Source organism: Pleuronectes platessa, chromosome 20 (genome assembly GCF_947347685.1).
Source record: "Pleuronectes platessa chromosome 20, fPlePla1.1, whole genome shotgun sequence".
Taxonomy (NCBI): domain Eukaryota; kingdom Metazoa; phylum Chordata; class Actinopteri; order Pleuronectiformes; family Pleuronectidae; genus Pleuronectes; species Pleuronectes platessa.
The window spans coordinates 1,035,106-1,051,949 of record NC_070645.1 but is presented as its reverse complement, the minus strand read 5'-3'; the positions used below and the strand labels follow the sequence as shown (position 1 = coordinate 1,051,949).

The 16,844-nt window shown below is 38.4% G+C and overlaps 1 protein-coding gene across 4 annotated transcripts in view; it reads right to left on the bottom strand.

Moving 5' to 3' along the window:
* The window catches only part of trdmt1 (tRNA aspartic acid methyltransferase 1), a 35,150-nt gene extending 18,871 nt beyond the window's left edge, over positions 1–16,279 (bottom strand). Inside the window, exons 1-7 of one of the 4 annotated variants that reach the window (XM_053412199.1) lie at positions 16,121–16,267; positions 15,383–15,492; positions 12,540–12,616; positions 2,682–2,753; positions 1,937–2,002; positions 890–959; positions 706–783 (exon numbers count right to left, since the gene is read on the bottom strand). In XM_053412199.1, the coding sequence (XP_053268174.1) occupies positions 706–783; positions 890–959; positions 1,937–2,002; positions 2,682–2,753; positions 12,540–12,616; positions 15,383–15,492; positions 16,121–16,193 (546 nt within the window). In that variant the 5' untranslated portion in view covers positions 16,194–16,267. Of the gene's footprint in view, positions 1–705; positions 784–889; positions 960–1,936; positions 2,003–2,681; positions 2,754–4,334; positions 7,956–8,218; positions 11,642–12,539; positions 12,617–15,382; positions 15,493–16,120 lie in introns of those variants that run through there. The other 3 variants (XM_053412200.1, XM_053412198.1, XM_053412197.1) reach the window with 3 other exon arrangements.
* Between the last annotated feature and the right edge of the window lie 565 nt (positions 16,280–16,844).

Genomic DNA, 16,844 nt, shown 5'->3' with positions numbered 1-16,844 from the left:
TTTCCTGCACGTGGCATCTATTGCACTTCTGTCCGTCCTGGGAGAGGGATCCCTCACATGTGGCTCTCTCTGAGGTTTCTACGTATTTTTACCCTGTTAAAAGGGGTTTTTAGTAGTTTTTCCTTACTCTTGCTGAGGGTTAAGGACAGAGGATGTCACACCCTGTTAAAGCCCTATGAGATGAAATGTAATTTGTGAATACGGGCTATACAAATAAAATTTGATTGATTGATTGGTGTGGGTTGTCAGGACATGATGTTACAATAACTTTTGTTGATAGAGCTAAGTACCAAAACGTGACTCCTCATCATCTCTCTGTGTACTTGGGTTTTCTAGTTGTATTTTTGTGTTGTGGGGTCAGCATGTCCTCAGGTTCTTTCTGTTTGGCGACACCTGCAAGTTGTTCGACTTGCCCCAGTGTAATTTTCTTTGTAAAAAGTTTGTTTGCTCATTTTGGGAACTTTTGAGTTTCAGTGTGATGTTGTAAGGTGTTAACTTACTATGTAAATTGCCTTGAAATAATTCATGTTGTGAGTGAGCACTAAATAAATACATTTAATTGAATTTAACTGATTTGCAAAAGATTTAACTTTTTCTTTATTGCAGGTAGCATTTATATAATATGTTGCTCTTTGATGTTAGACCTGTTATTTGGAAGTTACGTTGAAATAGCTTTACAATTAACAGGACACAAGCATGGCTTACCTTTGTCTGGGTGCTTAACTTATTTGTCGCAAGGTTAGCCGTCAGGAAATAACGCAATCTTGAATTAGGAATCCCAACCTGGATTTGTGAATATAAATAAAAAATGTTATGGATATATTTAGAGCTTTCACAGAACAGATGTACTGTATTTAATGATATCAGTCATAGAGTGAGTATATCTTACACTTGTTGGTGAGACCATGATCTCCTGGAATGTATATCCACACTCCATCAGTGTTTTCACCAAAATATTCCTATTGATCAGAAGTATAATACAAGGACATAAGATCATAGAGCTCAAAGTTCTTAGATTTGAAAACTTCTAAAAATGTCCCTTTTTGAATTTGTTAACAATGTGAAAGATATTGGTAACCCAATTTTCAGATCCAACTCCAATCAATGTAACGCATTAACACCATGTTCCCTGTTCAGCATTTTAAGTTTCTTCGACCTTGAAACTGTAGCTCCCCATGCTTGAAAATGTAAGTTAACAAAACATAGGGTTAAAGATCAACATTACTACAAGAGTTGAAAATCCAAGTTAAATAAACTTCTTCCCTTCTCTAAACTAACCTCTTCAGAGCTGTTTTTAATGTTTAATGTTATGTTTTTATCTTTGGTGTGTCTTTTTTTGAACGTTTTATGTTAATTGTCTTTGAGGTTCTTGAAAAGCGCCTTACGAATTAAATTTAATGAAAATAAATACAATAATAGGACTGTTCCAACTGGCTTAAACCATTCGTGTTTGGGAGTGGAGACTTAATTTTCTAAAAAGCAAAAACAAAAATTCTGTTAATATTCTAGTTTTGTTTCATTAAAACATTGATTTAATGTGAGAACTATTTATTAATTCAACTCATTTCACATTAAAAGATCGCACTTAAAAACAAATTAGTTATATATATTTGAGGACAGGAAGGAAACTGTCATGTTGTTCAGAAGTTTTCTAAAAATGAGACAGTTATGAGAAAACATATTATACCTAAATCCTAAATACTGTTTTACGGTGTTGTATGAGGGGCAGTGAACCATCTTGCTTTCTAGATATAAATAGAAATACACATGTCTCTGGACATTTCCTCAAAGTCTTGACTTACCTATAAAATTATAAACATTTCCATCATACAGGAAAATAAAGAAAACATATTTGCAAGAAATCAGAACAACCTGCCTAATGTAGATGTTGGTGCATGCTGACAAGGTGCTTAACCCTTGATGTCTCCATCATTACCTGGCAGAGGAACTCTCAAAGCCTTTCACGTTCTCCAGCAGAATGAAGCGGGGCAGCCTGTGCAGCCTGGATACCATCACCATATGTAAGTTGGGAAGAGAATGTTAGAGGCAATACTGACAAAAACCATACTTTTAAGATAGTACACATACAGAGACAGCTTATAAAGCTGTGTGTGGAATCAACACCTTGAACCACTCCTGCTACACTTCCATAATGCATAAAAGCTTAGAGCAAAAACACTGATGGAATGACTGAAAGGATAAATAAAAGTGAAATGCTTTATAATTTGAGCTTAAGCAGCGGTATCACAAACTTAAGAAAGTGGGATGGCAGCAGGATTTATGTGCTCAGTCAAAGAGAACTTTACCAAGAAGCCATGCTATAAAGGTCGCTTAAGCAATCCTAGACACAATATAACAAATCTAGCCTGGCAGCTAATGACAACACAAACAAAAACAAAATGGAATTTTCAAACATTTATTTTGACATGTTATGGTTTTGAGTAATGTGTGTCATTTTGAAATTTTGATGACCAAAGACTAAGTCAAATAAAAAATTCAGGAAAGAATGCAGGTTTATGAGATATCAACTTTTCAAAGTTTTGAAAATACTATTTCATATACATGGAAAGCATCTTTAGCTGAGAGTACAAATCTCTTGAGGCTAAAACATTTAGCAAATTACAATTTTTCATTCAGGCCAACTTGAGGGCAAAGAAAGATTGAATATGGAGATTAAAGACCTTGGCAAAACATTGAGGATGTAGAGGAAGCTCTTTGTTCTAAGGTCATGAATGTCACCCTGAAGACCTATCCTGCATGGAGAAACAACAAAGATTTCAAACAGATACAAGACATTTTATACAGTGATTAAGAAAAAAAATATATACTATAATTATTAAACAAAGATGATTACATTCCATTTTTTATTTATTTAAAACGTGGAATTAAAAAAAGAAGAGAAATGATAATATCAACAAGTGAAACACGATGAGTGAAGACCCAGAAAAAAGACCAAAGAGCTATATTCAATTTAATTGTATTTGTATGGCACACAATTAGGACAAACATTAACTTAATATAGTGGGATTGATACTTTACAGCAATATAGAATAATTAATTTTAAACAATTTACGAAGGTAGAAATAAAGTTCAAACGTTAAAATCCCCTTTTATGGGACACTGGTGACAGTGTTGTGACTATAGATGTTCTACCTAATTGCTGAAGAGGGGTTTGAGCAAGCATTTCACGGGGTTTTGTATTGCAGTAACGAGTGTAGATGTTGCCAAGTCATGTTATTTTTATTTCTCCTGGTTCACTGTGTCATCTGAGCCTGCTTGCTCTTTGTCTGTAATTTATTGTTTTTGAGTCAAACATAAATCTAGGTGCCTAAACAAGGTAATTTACATTGTGTCTTAAGACTATTTCACCATTAACTTCAATTGTATTGGATTCTGCTGCAACGTTTACCCCTGATACTCCTAAAGTATTTTGCGGAATCAAACACTTCATACACCCCTCCATCGCCATAGTGGTGAGTAGATGAGTGAACGTGGACGGATGATACAACAAAGCGGGAGGATGTAGATGGTGAAAAGCAGGGGGCCCGCCCAGCACTGAGCCTAGCAGCAAACCTTGGTTGTCTGTGGCTGGAGTGGAGCTTGAACCTTTATATAGAGTCTATAATGTGAACGCAACCCAATCCTAAGCCACATTAGAGATCCATTTACTCAACTGACATCCTCTGAACCAACTATAATGAACAGCAGAATCCAATACAATTTAAGTCAATGTTGACTTACACTTCAGACTAATAAAACTGAAATCATAACATGGCTTGATACTTCAGTGTCCACAACCCCCGACATTCAAATTTGACTTGAAACTAGGTCATTTGCAGTGTGTTGTAAGCCTAAAAATCCTCTGCCGGACTTGTCAAATTATAATTTGTGAAGTGGAAATCTATGGAGTGCTTAAAAACTGAGTTTGAATGACTTCAACCTAAGTGTATGTAAAGTTCAACTTCAAGTTTTCATATCACTTTAGTGAAGAGCCGTGAGTTTAGTTGTCACTTGATTGTAATTTGAATAAGTTAATATTAATAAGCCAAAAGTTTAAGTTGCATGTGATAGTAACTATATCATTTTTCACAAATGGTCTAATACAGGCTCGTATAACCAGCATTACTATTACCACATTCTCACATTCTTTATTTATCCTTTACGGAATTGACAGTGAATTAGACAGTTTAGATATGATTATAATCTCCACACATAGCTGTTGTTAACAGTTCTCATATTTATTATATATAGGGCTGCAACTAACAATTATTTTAATCGATTAATCGGTCGATTATTTTTTCGATTAATCGATGAATCGGATAAAAATAGAAACATTTGTAATTGCCGCATCTTTATTAAAAAACTGAACATTACTTTCTGAACATAAAAACAGAACATAAATTCACAGTAGAATGAAGTGAAAAGTGAAAAAATAACAGGTTATTGCTTCAACGTCCCTGAGCTATTAAGTCATATTAAATAATAATAAAAATGGAACACAAAATAAAATACAATGTATGATATACATTTTTATATGTATATATAAATACAAAAAATGAAAAGGCTACTTTCTTTTATAAAGTGAACAAACTGAGGTTTTCTGTTAGAACAATAAATAAATTATAAAAAATAAAGAAAAATGCAAACTACCAATCTGTCCACACTGTATTTGTTCGAACATTAACATTAACATTGACATTAACGCGGTCTTGCTTGGTGCTCTAACAAACACACAAACTCACTGTTCAGTTAACCGTTTTAGGCATGAACTTTGCATTGCAATGCAAAAATGTAAGCATGTCTACATGCTCCTGGCTAAGGCTGGCTCTCTTCTTTGAAGCTATGTTGCCTGCGGCAGAGAACAGCCGCTCTGATGGTGTTGAGGTGCCAGGGATACACAAGTAGGACTTGGCTAGCCTGGCCATTATCGGATATTTGTCCATGTTGTTTTTCCACCACTGCAATGGGTTTTCTTCCTTTGAAAGTTTCTTTTCTCCGAAGTATCTGAGGACTTCTTCCCGTACTTTTGTGTTGACATCATCATCTCCGCTTGATCCATCCCCTTCTTCACTGCTGGAACCAAGGAGTGAATCAAGTAGTGTGGTAGGAGTTGTTGATGCAGAAGCTGTATCGGAGGAAGTGTCGGGCTGCTGCAAATTCCTCTCCATCTCTCCAAGCGCCAGTCTTTGCACTTTGTTTTGAACACAAACGATTTCTTCAGGGGAAAGAAACTTCAGTTTCCTAAACCTTGGGTCAAATGCTGACGCAAGAATCACTGTGTTTGCTGCTGCTGTGTCTGAAAAGGTAGTCTCCCTTTTCCATCGCTCCTGGAGCTGATTGGTAGCAGTGACTTGAAAAGCCTGCAACGGGCCCGACTCGTAGGCAGCACTCTCGGTGGACTTCAATAGCCCCTTCACAAGTGGAGGTATTGCAGATATTGTAGTGTATTTCTCTGCAGTCATGAACACAGTGGCACATTCAAAAGGCTTTAGGGCTTTTAAAAGTTCTTCTAGCAGGATCCACTGTTCTGGTTTCAAATCAAGGTACCTTTTTCCTTTCTGTGTGACAGAGATGTCAGACAGTGTTGCTGTTACAGGCCATCTTTGCTCAATCAGTCGACTGACCATATAAAAGGTGCTGTTCCATCTTGTGCTTACATCTTGAACAAGGCTGTGCTCAGGTGTGGCCATCTGTTGTTGTTTTGCTCGTAGCTTACCGCTGGCTAGCTCACTTTTTTTAAAATGTTCCACGAGACATCTTGCAGCCCCAACAGCCTTTTCAATGCTCGGATGCTTTAACGCAGCATTGATCACAAGTTGCAAGGTATGACCAGTGCAACGCACAGAGGACCACCCATTCTTCTCCTCCAGGATGCGTGCCGCAGCCACAACATTGGCACCATTATCATGGACTACGGCAATGATGTTGCTAGGAGGGATTTCAAACCTGGCTACAACTTCTTCCAACCATTCGGCGATGTTGGATCCAGTATGTCTGTCCTGCAGTGGCATGGTAGTGAGGCAGATTGACTTCATTTCCCAATCGTCTGTGATGTAGTGACAAGTAACACCGAGGTAGGCCTCAATGGCTACACTTGTCCAAACATCAGTGGTGAGAGCAAGTTTGCTGTTGTTGCCGTTGTTCAAAGCAGTCTTCACTGCATTGAATGTCTGCTCATATTTTCTCTCCATAAGCCTAGTGAAATGGGTCCTTGAGGGAAGAGTGTAACCAGGATAGAAGGTGTGAATCATCGTCCTGAAGCCGTCATCTTCAACCATTGACAGAGGCCTCATGTCAGTGACTAGCATGTTAAGGACGCTATCTGTCAAGACAGATGCTTGCTGTGGTGTACATGATGTTCTTCCAATCAGGAAGCCACTCATTGTTGGTTGTTTTTTTCTGCAATGACAAAGTTAATATTAGTAAGTATGTAAAACAGCACGATTTAAATAAAATTAATATGCCTCATTGTTTTAGTTATTAATACTGTTATGTTGAGGCCAGTAAGTAACCCAAAGATCAATTACAGACAATACACATTTTTATAATAATGATTTATTTTATTTATTTACACTCATGGAGGTTTAAGTAAAATGTAGTATGTAAGTTTATTATGTAAGTAAGATCGTTTTTAGTAATTTACAGATTAAGCTGTAAGTGCTTTAAAAAAATAAAATAAAGTAACAGACACCCCGACACACACACACACACCCACACCCACACCCACACACACACACCAGCTAACGCTTACGTTAGTTTAATAAACGTTTCATGCTTGTAAAGCTGGATAATGAATACATTAACACACCAAACGAGAGAGAGTAGATGTTGCATGTTCTTACTTGAAAACGGAATAAATGTGAGCTTTTGTATTGACTTACCCTGCTGTCGAGCCCCCTTCCTCGTCATGGATGACTCCGACATGTTTTCTTTTGAGGTGTTGTATCATTACCGTGGTGCTTCCGTGCCACGCCATTTTGCTTTTGCAAAGATTGCAACAAACACACTTTTTAGTTTTATGCAGTGTGAAGTGCTCCCACACTTTGGATGATTTCGGTCGAACCCCCTCCGCCATCTTTTATGTCCAAAAATAAAAGCAGTGGTCGCAAACACTAAAGCGCTTGTAGGCTCGCTGTGGGCGCGCATGAAGCATGTACCTGCCGGCGTCAGTAAACAGTTCTGCGCCTACGAGTGACGTATTAATCGCGCGACTCAACGAATCGATGACTAAAATCTTTGGCAACGCTTTTAGTAATCGATTTTTATCGATTTTATCGATTCGTTGTTGCAGCCCTAATTATATATATATTTTTTTTCACACTGAGAGAAATCGGGTGACTTGATATGGACTGTCATCAACAGCTCTGTGAAAGATTATCACCTTGAATATTACAGATGAGGTAGAAAGACATTTAATATATTTGTACAATATTGTAACGTCCCCTCTTACAGAGGACAAGGAACTTCTTTGTCGTTTAAAAACTTTTATTAACCTTTACATGGGCATGTCACTTCTCGCTTCACTCCGTCCTCGTACACCTTAACAACAACAACAACTTCCTCATTGACTCCCGCTCATCCACACAACCAGCCAATGAGAGACTCATTTCTGTCAGTATATCAGTTCTTACTGAGGTCATCTGTGGTGCCTTTCTTGGCTGCTTAAGAGAGCCGATATGTGTCAAAAGGTCAAAAAAGTATTGACAGGCTGTCTTTAATCTGAGGTGTTGCTCCTCTGTTCCATGTTATCCTACAGAGTTAATTTATAATAATCATGGTTAATAAAAAATTATTTAAAAAAAAAGGTCTGTAGCTACAACACTATTATCAACAATTTTCATCTTTGACTTCCTGATTTGATACACTTGATAAAATAAATTTGTGTTTAATTTTTCTTCATTGCCATAAGTGACAGAACACGGCCAGCACAGCTGTGTCCTTCAGCGTTTCCGCCCCTAATAAAATGACAGGAAACATAAAAGTATGGCATTATTGCAGAGGAAGTGTAACTTATAAACAAAGCTTGTGTTGTTATATTCTGTGGGTATTCATCTATGTATTTGAATATGGTTTAAGATTAAACAGTGTACTAGCAAGACAATAAATGTGCAGTATAGTTTTTTTTACATTAAAATTATTGAATATATTGCAATGCATTATGTATTATGTGCAATACTTTGCTTTGATTGTTTGTAAGTTATGAAAAACAGGTCTGTACCTGGCGTCAGTGAGGAAGTGATTACTCTCAGTATTCAGTCTTGTTGGAGACCAGCTCTGTCTCTTCATGTTGGCGATCCACCGGTGCAGGCTGTCTGAGTCACCTTGATGAAACTTTATTTAAATACATAGATATGTAATGTCATACATGTGCCAGGTGAACACTTTCACATACTTTTATATGATAAAAATAAATGTTAATTACTTCAAAGTTCATCAGATCATAATCACTTCACATCATGGTAGGAAATAGGTAGAGATCAGCCTCAGGTTCTCTCTCTGACTGGAGCATATTACAACACATCAACGCTAATACTCAGAATAAAGAGCTTTAGGAGAAGTTATGCTACTGTAATCAGTTGCTTTTAAAATGCAGATGTGAGGTTAAATATTCACATTTCAGTCGATCACATTAAATCTGTTTCTGTAGTATGATAATTTGTGTTTGTTGTGGTAATATAATCAATCAAATTATTGAAATTCAACGTTAGTTTAGTATACAGCCGCAATAATCAATCCAGCTCAACAACTTTTGAAACTGTAGCAACTTCACTAATGTTATTTCTGGTACAATAATCTAATATTAATACTGAAGCTACTGACATTAACGTAAAGTCAAGCCAACTAGGTTGGAGAGCAAAATAACTTTACATGACGTTAGATATGTAACACGGTGGAGCTTATCCTCCAAACTTCAGTTTAAAAGTATTTTCACCATAAACTTTAACGTTTCTCTCTGACACGTGGACAGGCTCATGTCGATTTGTGTCGGTTTAATAACTCCCGTACGGTCCCGTCAGCATCATCATTACTGCTGGTATCTTGCCTGAAGGCTAGCGGAGCTAAGCTAACAAGCAAGGTACAGAGACACAGATACCTGCTAATCACTACTAACACATAAATAAAATAGTATATTTTACTTACCACAGAAGCTGGACCAAAGGCGCCTTTAACTTCTTCATTAGGACAACCAGCCGAACAACACACTTTTCGTTTAAAAAAAAAAATACGACAAAAAGTACGAAACACAATATCGACCAATAGTGTTGCCAGGGGGGAAACAACGTGATGAAGGTAAGAGGGAGATGATTGTTTCAGTCGTATATGTAATAGTAGAACATGAAATGTGTCATTTTATTTTTGAAGGACTTTTTGTTTACATGAAATGTGGCATTTTATTTTTGAGATATATCGGATGAATATATCTCAGTCATATATTCATCCGATATATGACTGAGACCCAGACTCGGGTACTGTTCAATGAAGGGGATTAACCTGTTAGCTCAGGTGAAGCCGAACAGGCAACAGGTTAGTAGCCGCGGTGACAAGCTAACGGTGACGTCACCTGTCCATCAAGTGATAATTATGCATAATTTAAAATCTCTATATTACCTAAAGGATCAAGCTAAAACAAAATTCACACCCTGTGCAGTTGTCATGAAGGAAACATTTAGAGATTGAGGTTTAATTTAGCTGTAAATTGGCCTTGTTAACATGGGAGTCAATGGGAATAGACTCGTTCTTGGAGCCAGCCTCAAGTGGACACTCAGTGGACTGCAGGTTTTTTCACTTCCACATAGGCTTCATCGCTCAGCCCAGGTTTTTGCCGCGTGTTTGTTATACATAATCCCCTGGCCAAGGAGGATCCAGCAGAAATCTAATCGAAGGCAACCAAGTGCTGAGAAGGGGGTGGAAACCAAGGCATTTATGCTGTTGATGGGATTGATCTATGCCCTCAGCCTTGAGTATCCATTTCAATTCGGGAACTTGTTGCAACTGAGCTTTGTTTTGTTGCAACTGATTGATGTTTGTTTAAATGTGATCAGCCAAATGAATCTCCCTCAAAAGGTCAAAGGAGTGTGGATACTTGAAGAGTGACTATTGACATCAATCTTTCAGGGTCATAAAATGCAGAAAGAGGTCTAATAATGCATACTACTGATAAACAAAGTAAGTGAATTTCTGTTGAAAAATGTTGAAGAATGTTCCTTATTGTCTACATTGCCTGTGTTTCTACAATCTGAATGAGACATATCATAGTGTAATTTGCAGATAGACCCACTGAGTTGTGGAATTTAGTTAAAAAAATATATAAAGTACCAGTCAAAAGTTTGGACACACCTTCTCATTCATTGGTTTTTCTTCATTTTTATTTCTTTCTAGATTGCAGATTAATATTAAAAGACATCCAAACTATGAAGGAACACATATGGAATTATGTGGTAATCCCAAAAAATGCTCAACAAACCTGAATACATTTTATATTTTAGATTCTTCGATGACGTCTTTGCACACTCTTGGCTTTCTTTCAATCAGCTTCATGAGGTAGTCACCTGGAATGGTTTTCCAACAGTCTTGAAGTGTTCCCAGAGGTGCTGAGCACTTGTTGGCTGTTTTGTCTTCACTCTGTGGTCCAACTCATCCCAGACCATCTCATTACGTTTAGGTCGGGTGGTTGTGGAGGCAAGGTCATTTGACGCAGCTCTCCATAACTCTGCTTCTTGGTCAAATAGCCCTTACATAGCCTGGAGGTGTGTTTGGGGTCATTGTCCTGTTTAAATACAAATGCTGGTCCCACTAAGTGAAAACCAGATGGGATGGCATGTCGCTGCAGAATGCTCTGGTAGCCATGCTGGTTAAGTATGCCTTGAATAAAATCACCAACAGTATCACCAGCAAAGCACCCCCACACCATCACACCTCCTCCTCAATGCTTCACGGTGGGAACCACACATGTAGAGACCATCCCCTCACCTTTTCTCGGCTTACAAAGACATGGTGGTTGGAACCAAAAATCTCAAATTTGGAATTATCAGACCCAAGTACAGATTTTCCACGGGTTTAATGTCCATTCCTTGTTTTTCTCTTCTTCTTGTTGTTGTTCTTCCTCAGTAGTGGCTTCTTTGCAGCAATTCGACCATGAAGGCCTGATTCACTCAGTCTCCCCTGGACAGCTGATGTTGAGACGTGTCTGGTACTTGAACTCTGCGAAGCATTTATGTGGCCTCTAATCTGAGGTGCTGTTAATTGGCGGTTTCTGAGGCTGGTAACTCTCATGAACTTATCCTCTGCAGCAGAGGTAATTATTGGTCTTCCTCTCCTGGGGCGATCCACATGAGAGCCAGCTTCATCATAGCGTTTGATGGTTTTCGGGACTGAACACAACTAATGATCTCAAACACACATAAGAAGGCAATAAATTCCACAAATTAACTCTTGACAAGGCAAACCTGTTAATTGAAAACCATTCCAGGTGACTACCGCATGAGGCTGATTGAAAGAAGGCCAAGAGTGAGCAAAGCTGTCATCAAAGCAAAAGGGGGCTACTTTGAAGAATCCAAAATATAAAACATATTCTGGTTTGTTTAACACTTATTTGTTTACCACATAGATCCTTCATAGTTTTGATGTCTTCAATATTAATCTGCAATGTAGAAAGAAAGACAAATTGAATGAGAAGGTGTGTCCTAAGGTCGTGCTCACTCGCTCAGAAAGACACAGTGAGATCAGAGCTCGTTCACGTGAAGTTTCTTTGGTCTCAGCTGCTCAGAGATCAGTGCCGCAGCTTCTTAATCAGAGCAGAAGCTGCAGTTGGTCTCTACCGAGCGTCAGTATCTGTGTTCGCCTCCAGTCTGAACTGCTTTTTTTATGCTATTAGCCTGCAGCTATGTGTTTTTATTTATTTCAAAATAGGGTACTTCTTATTTCATACATTTTCCACAAATATGGGTAGAGCTCAAATAAACCTACAAAGTTTTGTGTTTAATTTGTTTCAAAGTAGTAGGTTTAACTTTTATTGGTAACCTAATAGTTACGGTTCAAAATAGTAAGCCATGGTTTAACTGCACTATAGGGTGAGTCCTTGTTTACCTGAAATGTGCACTTTATAATTTTATTTTGTACCGCCCTGTTTGGCAATGTTGTTTTTCAATAAAATAATACATTTGCACAAAGCAAGCCAATCCACTTTTCCATGTTGATAAGAGCATTAAAACGAGAAAAAAAAGTATGGAAAAAAAATAAATGAAGGGACATACAGAATATATCAAATTTGCCATTAATTGCGATTAATTTTGAGTTAACTAGGACATAAATGTGATTAATCACGATTAAATATTTTAATCGTTTGACAGCACTAGTATCTACATATATTGATCGATCTAAAATACCACCAAATGTGTTATCCAGTTGTTGCAGAAACTATAGAATATTTGTCGTTGGTAATGGCATGAGGACTGTGTTGAAAGTTTGGGGGCAGATGATCCAATCAATACAATTGGATTACAATGGATTATAATGCATGCAAAACATATGAGACCTACCTGGTGAAAGGTTGGCATGGAGGACTCATCAAAATCACGTCAAAAGATAATTTATTAAAGTCCTCTAGTGGTATGCCCTAAGAGTCAACAGAGGAAAAAAAATCAGGTTTTAGCATTACAAAGTTAAAAAATGAGCCCATACAATCGCTTTGGATTCATGAGCCATTACAGCCCTATATATGTGTGCATTGCAGATATCTTGATCATCCATTTCAACAATGATTGAAGGATCACAGAGTGGCTGGATTGGTGCCGCTCTGTATACCTGATCATCAACATACCGGTATATTTCCCACATGGTATGAATTCAATACCACTATAAAACAGGTAAAGCAGCAGCTCTAAAGTTTCACTAGGAAGAATATTGTATGAAATTGTTTGTCACCAATAGTACGTGGATTGCTTTGAGACAAAACATTTTTACCCAAATTTAGTCTCTATATGGTTTTGTATTTCTATAGTACTTTTCTAGTCTTGATGACAACTCAAGGCTCTTTACAGTACAGTTTTACATTCACACACACATTCATACAGTGCATCTATAAGCAGCACTTTTTTTTGTTCTATGAGGGGCAATTCGGGGTACAGCATCTTGCCCAAGGACACTTCGGCATGCAGATGGGGAAGACTGGGGTTCGTACTAACGACCGCTCTACCCCTCAGCCACAGCCGCTGTTATCTTTAACAGAATAAATCACCACAGGACACACACAACATTTGTACTTTGCAATATAACATAACAGTATGGCACACTAGGGACAAAAGTATGGTGATCTTAATGATTTAAAAAAATTATAATATTCAAAGTCATGACTTGGTATTGGTATAAAAAAAAATGATAGTATCATTATAACACTAACAGAGAGAGAGAGAAATAGGGATAGACAGACCTATATTCAGACCATTTCAATTGTCATTGATGCTCTCTTTATCTCTATCAGACATTTTCTTTTGTATGAATTCTTTGAACATTGACACACCTTTCCATTATCTGAAAACAGTTTCTTCAAATTAATGTTGTAAACAATGTTATGTTGCTGATGTTCTCGGTTACATGCAGCATCTATTGGAATTTTTCCTAACTTTTTTGTCTACCCTTGTTAATAGTTTCTAAGTAGTTTTTACGGTGGCCCTGAGAGCTCAACGAACAGCAACTTAAGAAAACACATGCAAGTTGGCAAAACACAAGCAAAGTAAGAAAACATCTTCATCAATTTCACAACACATTACAGAAACGCGCAGCAAATAGACAAACGCCCTGCAAATATACAAACGCGCTGCAAATAGACAAACGCGCTGCAAATAGACAAACGCGCAGCAAATAGACAAACGCGCAGCAAGTAGAGGAGAAAACACAACGGAAGTGTTTCCAGAGGACAGCTAAAAGGGATGGACACTGCTGCCAATACACCATACAAATTTGGTTCCACACAGGGTTCGGCCACCCGCGGCTCTGGAGTCGAATGCGGCTCTTCAGCCCCTCTGCAGTGGCTGTACAGTTCAGTGGTGTTCATATGTTTCGCAAACGCTGAACTTAACGATCAGTTTTCATATTATTAACGTGAACGTTACGATGAACGTGAGTGAGCGTCACTTTAATTTTTTTTAATCATCATCGTATCAGGCCATCATGACATACCAGGAGCGGGCGGGCGGGCGTGCGTGCGTGCGCGCGTCGAGCGCTCCGGTCCCGGGCATTGACTGTATATAGGTCCCGGGGCTCCGACCCCGCCCGATCGCTCTTTTGATAGTAAAGGTTTCCTACCCCTGCACACTATGGACAAAATATTGCCTCACAAACAGGGGCTTGCTTGTTAGCGCTGTTTATTCAGTTTAACAGGAGAAGACGACATGTCTCTAGATCGGACCATCTTCCGTGATCAGATGGGTCTCTCCGAGTGAGTGGGCGGGGTCGGAGCGCCGGGATACACACACACACACACACACGCACACGCACGCACACGGACGCACACGCACGCACACGCACGCACGCACGCACGCTCCTGGTATTTCATGATGGCCTGATACGGCGGGTGGCCGAACCCTGTGTGGAACCAAATTTGTATGGTGTATTGGACGTTTTTGTGGCAGCAGTGTCCATCCCTTTTAGCTGTCCTCTGGAAACACTTCCGTTGTGTTTTCTCCTCTACTTGCTGCGCGTTTGTCTATTTGCTGCGTGTTTGTCTATTTGCAGCACGTTTGTCTATTTGCAGAGCGTTTGTCTATTTGCTGCGCGTTTCTGTAATGTGTTGTGTTGTGTTGTGAAATTGATGAAGATGTTTTCTTACTTTGCTTGTGTTTTGTCAACTTGCATGTGTTTTCTTAAGTTGCTGTTCGTTGAGCTATCAGGGCCACCGTAAGTTTTTCCTGAGAAAAATTGTGATTTGTGAATATGGGCTGTAAGAATAAAATTTGATTGATAGATTTATTAATTCTAAAACAACTAATCTGTGGTCAAGTTGCACAACTAAACTACACCTGAACATGCTTGCTGATTAATATACTTGATTCTTACTTACCTACAGTAAAAATAAATCCCTTCATCTTATATTGTATGATAAAATAATTGTTATTTTATGTACTCCTGAGAGTAGACTAAGCCACAATAAATGTATGGGCCATGCTGTATCATGAAATCATCCAAATCTTGAAAAAATACTATGCCTAAAAATGTTTGGTTGGAGTGACAACCAGAAGGCTGGAGTCTCATACATTTGTCTGAGAGGAAAGCCAATACTGGCAGGCTGCTGCAGGTTAACAGACTAGTTGGGCTGTGTAGACATTTGAAATTCTCTTTTGTACAAATGCAAGAAGCCATCCCTGAACCCTCTACTATCACGCACCTCTATTGTCTTGTTCCAGAGCGGGGTGTCAGGGAAATTGTGCCTGTAGATCTGATTGGTAGCGGTGTTTATGTCGATAGCAACCACCACCTGGCAAGGTATGCCACTCTCTGGAGATAGAACAAAAAATTAGAAGTTACTTTGTTTCATTTCATACCATCAGCTTCACAGCAAAACCCTGTGCATTAAAAATGTATCACGATTATAGTTATCAAAATTATCACGGTTATCATTATTATTGCGGTGTTGTTAAAATGTACTGTAAATGTTTAGAACTTACTGATACACAAGCTATAGTAATTTCACCAAGCGTTATATTGACATAGAATATTTAATCAGTGCAATGATAATAGGTTATTTGATATTTATTGATTCCGACAAAGTTGTTTCCGCTAGGATTTATGTACATGTAACATGTGTTCCGGTCATATTATTCTATGGTTTTAGCTAACACGTACGGAGAGTAATATCCTGCTATGTGGACTGTTGCTGTTAGCCTACTAACCAGCTTCTACAAGTTTTGTTTACAACCAAGTTTAGTTTACTCGGTGTCCACACCGAGTAAACTAACTAACTTAACCGCAGTGGTCAGTTTAACTAACAGACAGTGTGTGCTTGGTCCTGGACACTCAGCGCATGGAAATGTACTCCAATAAAAGACAACGTAATCCTGAATCTGCTTCCAACCATGCTGCGTAATACTTCGAACAAGATAAAACCGTGATGACACCAGCTCACCCTTTAATGCATAATGCATCCCTCCTATTCCACTGTAGAGCTCGAGCACCCGCAAACTCTCCATGGTACACATGACGGCCCCTCTGTCCACAGCTCTTATTCTTAATGCACAATTGGTTTTGGCAAACAACGAAACGGTGCACGACCGCCAACTAGTGGCGTGGAGCACTTCCTCTCTCAGATTTACCTCACCACTAAACAAACGCACACACACACACATAAAAAGACACAGACATAAGCACACATGGGATTCTATCTTAGTTGGGACACTCAGTGCAATAATACATTCTCCAGCACCTCACTCTGAACTTCACCATCACTACTAAATGCCTACAATAAACTTAATTGTAGTCACTTCTGATTATTGCTTTGGCTTCAGATTTACTGAGTGAAATTTCCATCTCTTCATGTTTTAGAAAATGTACCTGTAATGCATTCACAATTTCACTGGTCTTTATATTTTTGTGAATTGGTATCTATATGGTTGCAAAGACAGGAACAACCTTTTAATCTGTAACTCTTCTATCCACTGATATTACATTACATTACATTACATTAAATATCATTTAACTGACGCTTTTATCCAAAGCAACCTACAAGAAGGGAATTCAACCATGAGAGTACAAACCCAGAGACTTGTACAGCTGGAAGACCAAAAGCTAAAACCTGTAGACCCTGTAATAGCATACTTCATCCATCAGTGTACACTGATGTTTGATGCAAT